This window comes from Cinclus cinclus, chromosome 8 (assembly GCF_963662255.1).
Source record: "Cinclus cinclus chromosome 8, bCinCin1.1, whole genome shotgun sequence".
NCBI lineage: Eukaryota > Metazoa > Chordata > Aves > Passeriformes > Cinclidae > Cinclus > Cinclus cinclus.
This window is the reverse complement of record NC_085053.1, coordinates 909,801-925,897: the sequence shown is the minus strand read 5'-3', so window position 1 is coordinate 925,897 and position 16,097 is coordinate 909,801. Positions and strand designations below refer to the sequence as shown.

Below are 16,097 nucleotides of genomic sequence, written 5' to 3'. Positions count from 1 at the left end.
CTTGACTCCGTAGAGGGCACAAATCTTAATCTCTGCTGTGCACTGCTCCTGAAACATGATTTGGGCCAAAGGCTCATGGTGACCCTCTGAAATGCTGCAGACTTTCCAGGGGAGCAGGAGTCTTTCTTAGACATACAAGAAAAAACGTAAGAATTTACAGCATTTAATATTGGTAATCACTTAGGCACTCAAATTTTCAAGGCATCTTTCTTGACCCAAAGCTGCACAGGTTAGATCAACAGGTGCATTTTTAACCAAGCTTTGTTTCTTTAGATGAACTGTAGCTAGAATAACTTCAAATTCTCAGATGGTTTCCCCATGTGTGTCAGAGGACACCCTAATATAATCTTCCATATGACTTTCAGCCCTGGACTGCCTGCACATCCCTCTGCCCCTCTGCACCCACCATGAGACTGCTCTGTGAATTTTAATTCCTGACCCCGGGGAAAAAGAAAAAAAAAGCAAAAAAAAGCAGCTGGATTGGATTTTTTACTAGATTAGTGAGTTAAAGCGGCACATTCCAATAAATCCCAGAGCCAGGGGAGAGTGTCTGTGAGCAGGGAGAGAAGGCAATGACTTTGCTCCTCAGACCACAATGAGGCTAAAGAACAGCAGTATAAAACAGTCTTCACATGGCACTTTATCCTGACATTAAGCAGGACTTTTGGCTAACTTTGACTCAAACCACACTTACAACGAATTCTCTGGCCTGTCATGTACTGAGGAACGGACTTCAGACTTTCACAAAAGCACCCAGGACTACTTCCAAGGAAAGGTGGGGCTTCATTGCACATATGCACCACTGTGCTTTGGAAGGACCCAACAAACAATGGTTCTAACAAAGGCTGTATCCTGGGACAAGATAAAGTCATCTTTAAACAAACCATCCGTTAACATTCAGCAAAAGGAAAGATCTGGGGCAGTTTCACCCAAACACACCCAAGATTGCCTTGCCAGTTGCAAATTTATGAGATTGATAATCACTGTAACCATATGAAATACAAGAACTTTGAAGGTGACAAAAACACTTGTGACAGCAGGAATTTCACATCATTGTTTTTGAAAGGCAAGATTTTATCTTTCCGGAAACAACAGCAAAATGAGAACGAGAAGGCAGGCAGGCACTTCAATAGAAAAGGAGCAGCCAGCTCTGTTTGAGGAGCAGGAAATAAGACTGAAGGCAAACAGCATCACAAAAGGTAGGAGCAAGCAGAAAAAAAAAGAGCGTTTTTTCTAAAAAATGCATAGTTATGCATCCCAGCCTACCACCTGTCAGGGAATTACAAGAGACAGATGGTTACCAAAAGGAACTGGGACAAATTGCATTTCAGTAAAGGTTGCTTCAATATTGCTTTACCCACAATTTGTCTTGATCAGATACAGTACAGCTTCTTGATTTTTCTAGGAACGAATGGGACTGCTTTCTCTGTGCCATGAAGCACAAAGCATATTAACAAACATGTGAGAGCATCACCCACAACACAAAGATGAAGTAAAGACTAAAACTGCAGACAAACTCAGTCTTCCTCAAGAATAGTTGACAAGTATTCGAAAGCAGAGACTGTTACAAAGACAGCACATCTACACTGTCAGGTATTTTCAGAAAATTTAACATCCTTTCATTTTTGGCTGATGTTTCCTTACAGATATGGGTATTTGGGCTTTTTTTTTTTAAGCAGTATGTAATCTCCTCTAACCTCATGATCTCATTGGAAATTTTTGTTTTCCTGAAGTGTTCATTCTCACAGTTTAGCCCTGTTGAGCTATAACATTTATCAGGACAGACTCCAGAAGAGTTGCCTGCTCAGCTCTCCCCTCCTCACTTACCTTAGAGATTATTTGAAATGTTATAAACCTCCTTTGTGTAAAGAATGGACCTGCACTTATGCATCTCCTTATTGCTGAATAACTGACCTTTAATTGTTTACTCCTGTCAGCACCAACTGCAGTTTAACCTTGAACAAAACATCTTTCTCTCCAAGCTACTGCAGAAGTCCTCTATCCACCCTCCCTGTTTTGTGCCCTGACTCAGTGTCACCTCTCACATCTCCAAGCTGGATGCGTATTGTTTCCCTCATCTCTACAGCCCCTAAGTGAAGATGCAGGAAAAGGACTGAAGTCCATTCAGGAAAAAAAAAAATGCTGCTTTCACAAAAATGCTACTGAGATGACAGACAGGAGTCACAGAAACTTGCACTGTGCATTTCAGACAGGACAGTTGCGTTCCATAGAGGTTTTAACCTTCATTGTTCAAACAGCCAAGTTGCTGCTTCCTAAATTGTGACAGCATTTTTATTTCCACACTGACCTAAGCCTAGAAAGACAATGGCCTTGAGAAGCTATCACCCAAAACCACTGCTGCACTGATAACCTCAGCTGCACCATAAACAAGGAAATTCTCAGAAAGCCCGTTCCATTACATTGTGTTAGAGAACCACGGGAACCTAAAATGCTTGGGGAGCTACCCTCTCTTTCCAGGTTTCCCTGGAAGGAAGCATCCTCCACACACATAAGGTGTTTTGGGAAGTACCATCCACACAGGAGAAACATGGCAGAAGAAAGGCCACAACAGTCTCACAACCTTTCCCAATTCTACTTAGAGCCCATAAGAGGTTCAGAGAGAGAACCACCAAAACTGCACCACAAAGAGTTGATTGGGGAGACAGCCTACCACAAAACCAAACAAATCACAGCCCACTGCCTGTGATAGAGACCAAGAGACCAAGGTCTCTTCCAGGTGAGTTGCAGAAGGCATCCCTAGCTGACAGCAGACATCCACCTAAATCCTGTAAGCCAAGTAAAATTTATGATGTTAAATAATCCCAAATTAAATAATCCAAGTTAAATAATCCCCTGGAGACGGTATGCTCGTGATCATTATATCCTCTGTGCTTGGGAATAAGACAGATTAATTTGCTACTGACAAACACCAGAAATTTTGTTTCTGTCATTTAGATTATATTCTGTCATAAAATTATAACAAGGGCTATAATTTCTGCAGAATGGAGAGAGACTATAGGGGTCACTAAGGGTTTGCTGCCTCCACACCCAAGCTCTCATGTCTTCCTTCACAGGTTTCACTTTCTGCAGGCTTTCAGGACATGGAGAAATAGCACAGAAGCAAGGATACTTGCTCACTGAGGAGAGGACTCATTTTCTCCTATTTACACATCATTTCAAAGAGCTATGCAAGCTGTGGAGCACTTCACTCTCACCTGGTTTTAACTTCATTTAAGAATATGTAATTCTTTTAAGTTAAAGAGGGTTCTTAACTGGCAGCCTCCTTTGCAGTTAATGACAAGCTGTTTACAACCAGAGTCAATATTCTCTGAGGAAAAAAGAATTTTAAAAACTGGTTTTAGGTATTTCTTTTTCCCCCCTGTGATTTTTCAAATAAGGGCAAAACCATACTCAGCTGAAAAAGTGTGCCAGCTAAGAAAGACTAGTATGACTCAAAAAAACTCACCCCATAACCGGAGGTGTTTGTTTATTTTTGAGGTATGGAGACATTCTGCAACTAAATATGACAGTGAGTTTCCTGTAAGCTGCTTCCTTATATTGTGCATAAAACCTTCTTGAAATTCACGCTTTTTTCCCCTTCATACTCAGAGTAAAAACAGACTCATTTATGAAGCAAAAGTAGCTTTGCTAGTCAGAGAACTCTAGATAAGTCAAGCAGGAAAATAACAGTGGCAAAAAAATAAGCTTCCCATACAGGAGCTTCTCTTCCCTCCTTTTTCCCCTACCTTTCAGATTTGCCCCATTTCTCAGCAGCATTACTATAATCAACCTGAACATTATCCCATCTTGGAAACAGCCCTAAACGTATCAGCAAATACCCAGAGCTGTAACAGCAAAGCCACACGATGTGCTTTTGGAAAACATTTATCCATTTACAAAGTCTATCCGCACAAGAAGTGCAACTCATAGGGAAATCATCCCTTGCTGTGGTGGTTTTGATGCAGACAGCTTTTCTTTTAAGGGTTGTACTGGCATCTCCCCATGACTGCAGCCATGGACACAGGGTCAGGGCCAGCAGCCCAGTGCTGGTGGCCCCCAGGACGTACCTGTCCACTGGGGAGGGCAGCGGCAGTTGTAGGTGTTCACCCCATCCACACAAACACCTCCATTCAGGCACTTGTGGTTCGGGCAGTCATCCACGTTGTGTCCACAGACGCTTCCCTCGAAACCTGGACGAAGCAGAAATGACAGCAGGCTGAAACGGGCTTCCCACCTCTCTGGAAGAGAATTCACCCCCCTCCTTTTTTCCCCCTTGAACAATTGCCCTGGTTCACCTAATCTTGATGAATCTCCACCTAGCACCTTTGCTAACAGCATGTTGGTCAGGTGACACAGATAAAACACTTCCACCATGGGCAGATGGCCAGCTATGTCTTCACAACCCAAAAGACATGAGGAGCTTCTCTTTAAGTGACTAAGGACCACTGTCATTCAAAGCAAACAAAGTGAAAACCAAGACATTTCCTTTACCATGAGATAAACTCATCACTGCCCACCAAGCATCAGCTAGGACAAGTTTTTTGCATGGCAAAAAAAGTGCTAGCATTCACTTCACGGATACCGCGGCACAGTCTGCCTTGGATTTGCCAAAGAAAAGTCTTTCATGCTTTGAAAAGGAGCTTCTGAAGTCCTGATCTGGCTCTCTTCAGTGTTAGACAAGTCAATAAATCAACAGATCAGCCACCACCCAAGTGATGCTTACATGCTAAGCCCTGCCTAAAAAGCAGAAGAAATCAGATACCCTTCCTCAATGAAAATCCAAGCTCCCAATGAGCATACTGACAAAATATTCTTGCTAGAGCTCCCTCTCCTTTTCAAAGCAGGAGAAGTGGGACATTAGGGAAGGGAGCTGTCAGTGGTAAGTCTTTCCCTTGATTTCCCCTGCTGATTTATTTCATGCTTCATTAAACAAACCTGCCATCTCTGCTGGATGAGAGAGCTATTTATCAAAGCACAAGTGGAATGCATGCTAATGTGGATGAAATAAATGATTCCAGAGCACACGTTAATTTAAAACACCAGCTCTGCCTCTTCACTGCTTTGGAATGTAATATTACCATGACACAGTTCTCCCATCCAAAATGATGCTTTAACCCCTCTACTTTTGATGCCCTGTTCCAGACACTTCCATAACATCTGTGTCAAGTCACACAGACCTTCCGAGTAACATCTGGTCCAACACAGATCGTGCTGTGTGGCAGATAAGGCAGAGACTATAAAGCTCTGAGCCAGCTTCTCTAGACTACTGCTGCTCTCAAGAGACTTGAGGTGATTCACGTGGATTCCCATCTCTTGAACTTCCCCAGCTCTACAGAAGGAGCTGGGAAGTGCCAAGCTGTATCAAGTGCACTGGCATCAGCAAGGAACAACAGACTCAACATTACAAAACAAAAACCAAAAACAAAACAACCAAACCAAAACTACAAGACCTTCCCTTCAATATTACTCTCTCCCTTCAAAGCACTTCCAACCTCCACCACAGACAATAGAAATTTCATGGCAGTAAGCTTAAAACAAATAGGAAATATCACATGCTTAGCCAGAGTCCTAATCATTACAGCAGCACCTTCCTGGCAGAAGCTGCTGAGGAACAACTACCAGGGAAAACAATTACCTGTAGATCCCCCTGTTTAAAAATAGGGCGCACAAAGCCACCAAGCTTGCGCAAAGGCTCAGCTGTAGAACACAGGGGTGCCCTATCAGCTTGTGTTTCAGCTTGGGAGGAATCATCCCACTAACCACATATTGCATGGAAATACACCCACAACCACAAAGACAAAAAGTTTAAGTACTTATCTCTTCACTTTGGATAATATGGAGACCAGCCCTACTTTCTAGTAAACAAATTCCTGACAGCAGGCATTTAAACCGTCTCACTGTACTTCACACAAATTTAAAGTGGTCCAATTATTTCCAGAATAAAGCATGGAAGTCACCCCACTACTAAAATCTCACCAAGCCATTCTTTATTTTCACATTTTAACCAGTTATACTACCAAAGAGCTGCTCTGAGATACGTGAGCTTTTCTCTAGCTGGGTCCCAGGATCTAATTTTGCAGTTATATAACCTGACTCTCTTCCAGAAAGCCACAGAGTTCACTGTTTTGGTGTATTTGGACACCTGACACTGTTTCCTGCTCCCCCCTGTGCTGGGACTCACATGTTGTCCTGTGTTTTCTCCCTGCACGAGAGCAGTTTGCAATGCATATCCTGACTTTTGCTCCATATCTCAAAGCACATCAAACTGAGGAATGAGAACCTCAAGGGGAAAAGTGTTCCCACTGCTAACAGAATGTTGTTCTATCACTAGCACACAGACCGACACAAACAGATAACTTTATTCTTATGTCATCTGAAATCTCCACCCCGTTGCAGAGCATACAATCCAATTCCCTCCAAATCTCAGCTCTTTAGCCTTATTTTAACCTATAAATGACACCTCAGACTTTCTGGGCTGGTTTCAGGGCCAGTTTCTACTGGGGACAGGAAATTATGCCAGGAAAATGTTGTGCTATTACCAGACTTAGGTCCTGCTGACAGGAAATCAGAGATGCAGAGAGATAAAACTAAGGTGGGCTACTCGAGGTAGCATCTGGAGCAGAGGGGCATCCTCAGCTAGAACCAAGGTTGCAGACCTGCTCAGGGGAAGGTGCTCATCCCCAAACCCCAGCAGGAAGAGGCTACCCACCACAGGGAGCTCTGTGTGTGTTGGTCCCCACTGGTGGCACAGCACGAGGTGACTTCCTCTCCCCAGGAAGAGCTCCAGCTCCTCACAAACAGCTCGCTCCAGCCTGACAGATTGTTTCCTGAACAAGCCCTTGAAGTTCCCTAGGGTCCTTATCTTAGTTAATGGGTAATTATTTTGATGGATAACAATGAATAATCACTTTCCCAGCTAAGAACTTCCTCTATTGACTTGTTTAACATTCCATTAAAGGTTTAGTTGCCAAATGAAGTCCTTTTTTGTCAAATATTTATAACTACGAGCTCATTCTTATATTCAAAGGAGTTGCTAATGCTTCAGGTTACATCTCATTCAAGGAAACATTTTTCACTACTACACTGTTATGATTGATCTAACATGCTCACTTGTCTACAATCCTGCTCCTACCTAAATCAACAAAGCCCAGAGGAAAAATGATTTAACTAGACAGCTAAAAAATGAGGTTACCTTCCAGACAGATGCAATATCAATAGAGTGTGTGTGTGTGTATATATATATATATATATATGTATGTAACTTCACTTGATGCTTGCCTCCAAATGCTGATTTAACACACATGACTTCATGGGTTACCTAATGTGGGATTTGTTTGTGTACATCCACAAGTGACAGAGAAACCTGTGAATTTCAAGTAGCAGCTGGACTACACTGCACATAAACAGTACTCATATGACAGCAGAAAAAGCTGCTGTGACATAGTTCTGGGTTCTAGGTTTTTCCTACTTTTTCAAGCTCTCATTTTCACCTACCTGTATCTACAAATAGATTAAACTCACTGAAAAGCTAAGAAGGAAACAGCTACAGAAAACAAATACTCATTTCAAGGCCAGTGCAGTAGTAGCCTAATTATGCCTTAGCTGCTGCTGCACAGTTTCTTCAAAGTACTTTTACAGGTCACAAGATGCAAAATCCTGTAAAACACCACTCCAGCAGTTTGAGATGCCTGCTGCCTCTGGCTGTAACGCTCAGCGATGGCAGCATCCTAAGGCAGTCCAGAAGGGCCAGAGCAATTCCATTTATAGTCACAGTGTCATCGGCATTGCTCCAATTCAGAGAGGGAGTCTGAAGTGGAATTTCTCGTCCAGAATTTTGGCATTGTCTTCCAGAGGAGCAGGCCTTGTTCACATCCTCTCTAGGCGTGAGAGGCCACCATTATTTTTCTCTTTCTGCTGACCTTTCCTTCCCAGACAGAACCTTTTCCAACACTTCAGAAATTTTGCTCTGCCTGCTCTGCACTAATGGGGGGGAAAGAAATGGCTGGGTGCCCTGCCTTTATCAGAGATTTTAATGTAAGCATTTGGGCCTCTCCAACAGCTCCCTTTTTTGCTGTTTTTCAAATGACTGGTTTTGAAAAATCAAGCTAGCAAAACAGCCTGGCCAACCTAAACAAATACAGGAAACAGAAAAGTAAAGGCTCTCAGAGCCACATCAACTCACCCCCACTACACACAGTGTGTAGCAAGTCAAAAAAGACAGCTAGCAATCCAAAACGTGTGAGGAGTGTAGGTGTGTAACTGTTACTATAGTAATCTCATTTCCATTTCCTGACAGTATTTCAGCCAGCCCACACACTTGTCAAAGGGAAAATCTGCTCCTACTCAGTCTCGTGCCCCTGCAAGAGAATCTCTAAAGCAATCTATCTCATCAGCTTGAGAGCTTCAACTTCATCTTTCTCTCTTCTTCCTCCCATAACGCTGCTCCTGCACAAGCCCTTAAAGTCCTTGAACTGGCTAAACAGATCTGACTTTCAAAGAAATTCCGAATTTCTGGACAAGACTGTTAATCCAGAGATACTTTACATATAATTTCATTTAAAAAAAGATGCAAAGCAGAAAAGCAATAAACTCCTTTAGGGCAATGGTTAGTTAAAATACTGCACTTTCAAAGACTCTTTCAAAGCACTCTCCCTTCAAGCATAGTTAGAACAATTACACTTTGAAAAATAAAGATGACCCATCCTTCTACTTTAAGACTGACTTTGCTAAATTCTTCAAAGTTACATGCTTGCTCAGACAACCCAGAAAGTAGTTGTGCAGACACGAAGGCTGGCAATGTACATTTAAGGTGATTTCAGCCAACACTTCAAGACAAAAATCTCTAAAAAGAGAACAGTTTTCACAAGTTCTAAATGCCCCTTCCACACAGACCTGTGACTCCAGGTGATCCTCATGAGAACACAGACATTCTACATTCATCCCGAACAGTATAGGGCAGCTACATCTTTCACATAAATAACGCCAGAGACATCCTTAAGGGAGCAGAGTTTACTTTTCTAGATTACCACACACCGAGTCTGTGTGTGCCAAACTGCAATACACTCAAGTAGGAAGTCTAGTCAAAAGCATTTCCAAACAGTCAGTTTCCCATGGAGTTGAATTACTCAGTTAAAAAAATAAAATAAAATATATCAGCCTAAAAATACCCTGAATATGCAAAGATGACTAGTAGGGCCCTGTGGTCAAGGCTGACAAGTGGAGAGAGAGGACAACAGATGAGACCAGCATCCCAACCAGGTGGCACTCAGAAGTGACACAAAACCACTGCAGCCACTGATCCTGAGCATGCCACCCCTGCTGTGCATGAACTCAGGGCAGCTAACAGCAGAAAACAAGCAATCAAAATTTATCTGGAGACAAGAAGGGTGTGCCAAGATGGAACTGATATCCTGTTAGGTTTGGAGGAACTGGAGAAGGAAACAAAAAAAGAAGAGAATAGAACTTAATGTGTCTTATGGTTACAGATGGAGAAGGACAGAAACACATGTTCATTCTTCAAACACTGAAGTTAACTGAGGCCATTACTGATACAAACTATGTATTTGTAGATGCTTACATTCATAGAATTTCACATCCCAGATGGGCATTATAAGATACCACTCTAATCTCCTTGAACCTACTTCGCAGTTTTTGCCTACTTGAATCCTGACGCTAACTGGGCTTCAAAGAAATTTGTCCTTTCTAACAGTCTTCCCTTTCCATATCGCAAACTCCCAGCACTCAGAAATGAACATCCTACAGAGCTCCCCAGCTTGCTGAGATTCCACCCTTCCACTCAGAAATGAACATCCTACAGAGCTCCCCAGCTTGCCGAGATTCCACCCTTCCACTCAGAAATGAACATCCTACAGAGCTCCCCAGCTTGCTGAGATTCCACCCTTCCACTCAGAAATGAACATCCTACAGAGCTCCCCAGCTTGCTGAGATTCCACCCTTCCACTCAGAAATGAACATCCTACAGAGCTCCCCAGCTGGCTGAGATTGCTCCCTTCCACTCAGAAATGAACATCCTACAGAGCTCCCCAGCTGGCTGAGATTGCTCCCTTCCACTCAGAAATGAACATCCTACAGAGCTCCCCAGCTTGCCGAGATTCCACCCTTCCACTCAGAAATGAACATCCTACAGAGCTCCCCAGCTGGCTGAGATTGCTCCCTTCCAGCTGGCACTGCACAGATACCCCACAGAAACCCCGAGAGAAGTCCTTTGGGAGAACAGAGCCAGGAGGGCAGTGCCAAGCCTTCCAAGCCCAGCTCTTGGGGCATTACCTGGCAGGCAGTTGCATTCAAAGGTGAAGTCGCTGGTTTGGTGGCAGGTGCCCCCGTTCATGCAGGGGGATGGGGAGCAGGGCACGTAGATGCTCTCGCAGCGGTGCCCGGTGTACCCTGGCTTGCACTGGCACCGGTAGGAGCCCGGCAGGTTGACACAGGTGCCGCCGTGCTGGCACAGGCCTGGCGTGGCACATTCATTCACGTCTATCTCACACTTCTGGCCGGTATAGCCAGCCAGGCAGGAGCAGGAGAACTTATTTCCAGACACGGTGCATGTACTCCCGTTGGCACAAGGTTGAGATGTGCAGGCATCAATCCACTGGCATTCCTTTCCTTTAGGAAATCCAGACAGATTAACAAAAAGTTATTTCTGTGGAAAAATCTCTGCGTCAACATTTTTACTGAACTAAATCCTTGCATTGCTACAGGAAAACTGATGTTTTACCATATTATATCTGAAATGGAAATAAACTTGTGGTCACACTATGAAGTCATTCACTGGGTTGCAGCACGCTATAGAATGTTCTGATTTATAAAAATGATCTGAAGTCATACTACACACATTGATGGTCACTCTTCTTCTACCTCGCCTTCAAGAGTGAAAGGAATAAATTTCCATGCTTCCCCTTAGGCATCAAAATATTGTTTTCCCATAGAAAGATTCTGCTGCCCAAATTTGCTTCTTTTTTTTTTCCAAAGAAACTAGACTCTGAATTTAAAGTGTAACAGCCACTCCAGAGTAGTTTCTGCATTCAGTTTTCCCATGTGGACAACCCCTCAAGATCCAAATATTTTTCTGCTTACGTGTAAAGGGTAGGGAGTCTGATTCCCTATTCCCCTTTGCTTTTTTTGGTCATGAAGTCATTTAGACTTCCTCTCATTTCCTGTGCTGGAGCTAGAAAATTTGAGAGCATATTACAACTGCGCCAGAACATTCCAGGGTGAAGCTGTTCCCAGAGGAGGGGGTCTGGAGGCACAAATGCAGAAGCCCACCTGTGAAACCTGGAAGACAGACACACTCGTAGGTGTCCTGGCCATGGGGGTGACAAGTGCCTCCGTTCAAGCAGGGCTGGGACACGTAGCAGAGGTGAGATTCTGAGTACTGGCACTCCTCCCCCGTGAATCCTGGAGCACACTTGCAGGTTGGTTTTCCTATCAGGGATGCAGCTTCACAGGTTCCCCCGTTCTTGCAGGTATTGCTTTCACAGGGGTTTCTGTACTGACAGTAGTCTCCAAGAAATCCTTCTCGACACCTGCAAGAGACAAGAAGTGAATCGAAGTGGTCCCACCTGAAGCCCTGCTGTTCTGGGAAGATCCCAGGAATGAAGCCCCCTGACCACAAAAGTCCTTAAGTTTGCCGTAAGTGGTGGTGACGCTCACAAACCTAAAGGACGTCAAACGTGAAACAGAGACTTCCTGTGGGACTGTCCCAAATGAGACCACTGAAAACTTAAGTGCAGATGGTGAAATCGCTCGTTGCAAAATAAATACCACACTCAATCAGAGCTGTATCAAATGCAGAACCTAGTTTCTGCACTTCTCTTCAAAACGTCAGAAAAAGCCTAAGCCTTAAAGAACTGCTGAGTAACAGCTCCTTGCACCTATCCCCATTCAACAAGCACCCTTTTTTTAGAAGAAAACCAAGCAGTTTAATAAGGCATTAACACCAAGTATTATCCGTCTTTCAGGAACATTTATAAACACTGTACATTGTCTGGGGAGATCTGCAGCAGATCTTTCTGCACAAGGGCTCCCGTGAGACAGGAATACCCTGCTATCCTCATGCTGATAAGTGCATCTGGGACTGGCTGAAGCCTGCACTCAAATAGCAACACAAGCACTGCACTCAGGTCTCCCACGCCCCTGGCGAGCACCCTAACGACAAGGTCATTGTTCCTCTGTCTCCCACAGAAAAACGAGTACACACACACTATCTGCAGCCTGGGCAGTGTTTTATACAAAGATCTCCAACTGCAGAATAATTGCAGTTACTTCTCTCTAACCTAAACTTATGTCAATACAGCCTGACTATGGTTGTCAGCTGTAATCCATCTTTTAACTGGCCTTTGTACTGCAGATTTACCATTTAACTTCCAGAGACAGAGGATCCAGGCAAGCAAAGCCTGCAAAGCCCACCTCTGTGCCCCCCACCCCAGTTCTATTTGCTTCTCTCAGGTAGCAAAAAGCTGCAAGGGTACATACTGGATAAAAATAACACCTATCACACAGGACTGTCACCTTGCAGCTCTTTCTGTAGTGCACAGCTGCCTGCTATAACCGGTGAGTAACCCAAGAGACAGCCCAAGAGAATACCTATTTCACTGTTAAAAAAATAAAAATTAGATATGCTTTGATTAGGAAAGGGGCAATTATTAAATCAATGAATTGCTCATATCTGAAGGGAGGAGAGTCCAACTGCAAGAAATACACAAAAAGTCTCTAGTCCTCAAGCAGCAATGTCGAAGTAAACAATATTATTTTTTCCTCATACACTTAAAAGTGTATGGTAGACTAGAGGGAGGGAAAAGCAAAACTACACAACAACCACCACCATCAAAAAAAGAAAAAAAAGCCATCACAACAAAACGCCATAACTAACCAGACACGCTCAAAGTATCAGTTGAAAAACCAAAGAATGGACATGAAGTTATGTTTTAAACACAATCCTACAGGAATCCGCCTTTGTTCCCATGCTATTCAACACATCTATTGAATATTAACACTGGAAAATATCAATGCTGGTCAAGTATGTAGGCAGAAGAGAAGACAAGTTCTAGACAGGGAGTAGCAACATGCTTATCAAGGTAGTCAGTACCCAAAATGCACTTTAGCACTGCAAAGTCATACGTCTAGAAACAAAACACAAAGCATTACCCCAAAACAGGAAAGTGAGCTGGGAACAACATACTTGCTCTGGGGATACCTAACAGCCAGATAAATGTGAATTCCTAGCATGGCAGTTAGGCCAGGATTACTTTACACCTACAAATGGCAAATATCAAGAGGAATAAATGAGATTATGCTACACCTGATAAATGCTTGGTACAGCCACTACATCAGTTCTGGTGTTTGCTCTTTAAGAGGGAAGAGCCCAAATGAATTCAAAGAAGCAAACAATAATGATGACTAGAAAACTCTGGCCACAGTGAAAAGCTCAGGTGGCCCAGTCATTTAGCAAAGAGAAAAGGGAACAAGACAGTTCATCAAAAGCTCCACGTGTCCACTGTGAAACACAGATTTAACAATAATCCCCAGCCTAGAAGAACCAGGATAACAGAACTGAGCATTTAAAACTTTAAGCTAGGTGACTTCAAATTAGAAATAGGAGAGTATCTTTATTTTCAGACACAGTCTCTCAGCAACAGAGAGAAACAACTGGAACAAGGCATTTAAGGTTGTAGTGGAATTTCTCCATCACTCATGCTTGTTTAAAAGAACACCAGGATTGGCTGTTTCAGGGAGAGCACGCACGCTAGTTCAAACAAAGCTATTCAGAGAGGTTATTATCCAAGTTATGCAAGGGGTCATTACTAGATGACCACAACTGTTTTTTCTCATGTTAGAATTTATTAACTAGCTTTAGCCATCTGTCTAAAGCAGGAAAGTCATATGTGCATAATTGTAATTTACCATTGCCCACACCCAAATCAGGCTCCTTTCACCATACTTAATACTTTCAATTTCATACCCAAGAACAGACATGAAAGGGAGGGATTTTGCAGGGCAAGGCAGGATTAATAAAGTTACAGAAAGCAAATCCTGAGACAATAGCAAAGCAGAATATCCTCTGCCTCCTGCGCCATCCTTGATGTGACAGCCCAAGGCTGTGGGTCAGCATGAGCTGAAGTGCTTTTCCACTAAAAGGCTGTGAAGCAAAGCAGAAAGTCTAGAGGAACATTCCATGTTTTGTCCACAAGTAAATAAACACCCAAAATATATCTTCTCCAGCCCCTAATGCTCAGGGACACTGGAAGGTGCATTTAACTGCTGCGCCCAAACAAGAGGGAAAAGGGAGCCTAAACACTGATTAAGAGTATTGCTGGTATGAATTAAAAGGAAAGCTGAGATGTGCTCTGAGACAACCAGCACCCACAAACAGCCCAGCATTTTGTACACAAATGTTCTGGTACAAAGTTGAAGAGCACTCCAAGACCAGGCTTGTTCTGGTATCATCTGAGGCTAATCAGAAAAACATGAGGGAGAACTCCTGACAGGGAACAGAAAAACCTCTTTTAACTTTAGCTCTTTTTATTTGGAACAAGGAACATGCCTGCCTGTGGAATGATGCTGGGTCAGGTACCCATGGCCCTTGTACCCACCATTTTGTTCTCCTCCTGGAGAAATGCTTGGTCACAGAGTTAGACAATTTTGCCCTCCAGCAATTCAGTGCAATCCTTTTTGAATGTTAAAGGACAAAAACCTACAGTCCAGATTTTCAACCGTGTCAATGTTTCTAGGCACAAACACCAGTAATTTAGTTCAAAATGCTGGTGTAGACAAAACTACAAATATTTGCTCCTGATTCACGTTGGGCACCACATTGTTTCTCTAACAACTGAAGCAAACACTGAAAACATGCAGTCTAAGTCCAGACTTCTTTGAAGGATATGATTAAACTCAACAGCAGCTTCAGCTTCCCACCACCCCTGCTCTGTTCTCATCCCAACCTACTCTTTCAAGTTCTCTTTAGGAGACGAAAAAAAACCCACTTGTCTACAGAGCAGCTTAAAATTGTAGCAGCTTGTGTCAGCTCCAAATGACATGCTCAGAACAGGAAACCAAATCTTTTCCAAATAAAAGCCACTGTTTCTCCTCAGTTTTCCATCTAACACTGAGAAAAAGAAACAGGAAGATGAAGTTTGTTCTGGCACTTTCTGGAAGCACATGAGGTCTCTTAACCTACTTCAACAGGAATTTAATCTTTTAAGAACAAATTTCACATACAACTTAATTCAAATCATGATCTCTGAAAGCTAGAGGGTTTGAAATGGGAAAATGTCCTGTGGGCTGCATCAGCTATGCAGCTGCTTCTAATTAAAGCTTCTCCTTTACTCTCTCTGGGCTACTTTCCAGCACAAATACTTTAGAGCTCAGCCTTTTTTTTTTTTCCCCTCCTCCTTTTCAGCTCCAGCCTGCATTTGCCTTAGCTCAGGCTCTCATGGAGCTAAATAAGAGACGTAGAAACAAAAAGAAGGTATTTATCCAAATTTGAAGTATCCACAAATCCAGAGAGCTGCATTTACTCTAACAACCTAATGCTGCAAATCAAAGCAGAAGACTCACAAAAGCTGTACTTTTGGCTCTTCTGCCACAAAACTACATCAAAGTTACCTTCCAAAACTAAGTTCTCTCTTGCTTTCAGTAGACTTCTGGAAAATATGTCTGGTCTGTTGGAAAAACTTCCTCATCTGCTGTGCTATATTTGCCTGGGCACGCTCATAAGAGTCTCTTCAAATGCACCTTATAGACAACTGTAACCAGACTTCCAGATGTTTGATTTTCATGGGAGTTTTTTCCTTGGGCCCATGATATCATCTGGAGATGCAGAGAAGAAAGCAGATGGTTTTAATTTAAAAAGCCAAGGGAAGAATTTCCTCGTCGTCCTGCTTCTCCCCCCTCCAACCCAACGCTCCCTCCACTTTGACTGAAAGATGCCTCATCAAAAAGAGGGGAAAAAAATTTCCCTCTGATGACTAACATGAGAAGGGTCCCAGCTATTTTGTTAGAGATTTTAGCCAGACTTCCCTCTGGCTCCCAGGTTCTGACTCCCACACCTACACCTCCTCTCAGGAGGGAGAACAGGATTC

At 43.1% G+C, this 16,097-nt stretch overlaps 1 protein-coding gene across 1 annotated transcript in view; it reads right to left on the bottom strand.

The window, feature by feature from the left end:
* The window catches only part of NOTCH2 (notch receptor 2), an 80,611-nt gene that overhangs the window by 54,038 nt on the left and 10,476 nt on the right, over positions 1-16,097 (bottom strand). The window contains exons 3-5 of the mRNA XM_062497703.1: positions 11,284-11,543; positions 10,288-10,623; positions 4,068-4,190 (exon numbers count right to left, since the gene is read on the bottom strand). Coding sequence (XP_062353687.1) covers positions 4,068-4,190; positions 10,288-10,623; positions 11,284-11,543 — 719 coding nt within the window. The remainder of the gene's footprint in view (positions 1-4,067; positions 4,191-10,287; positions 10,624-11,283; positions 11,544-16,097) is intronic.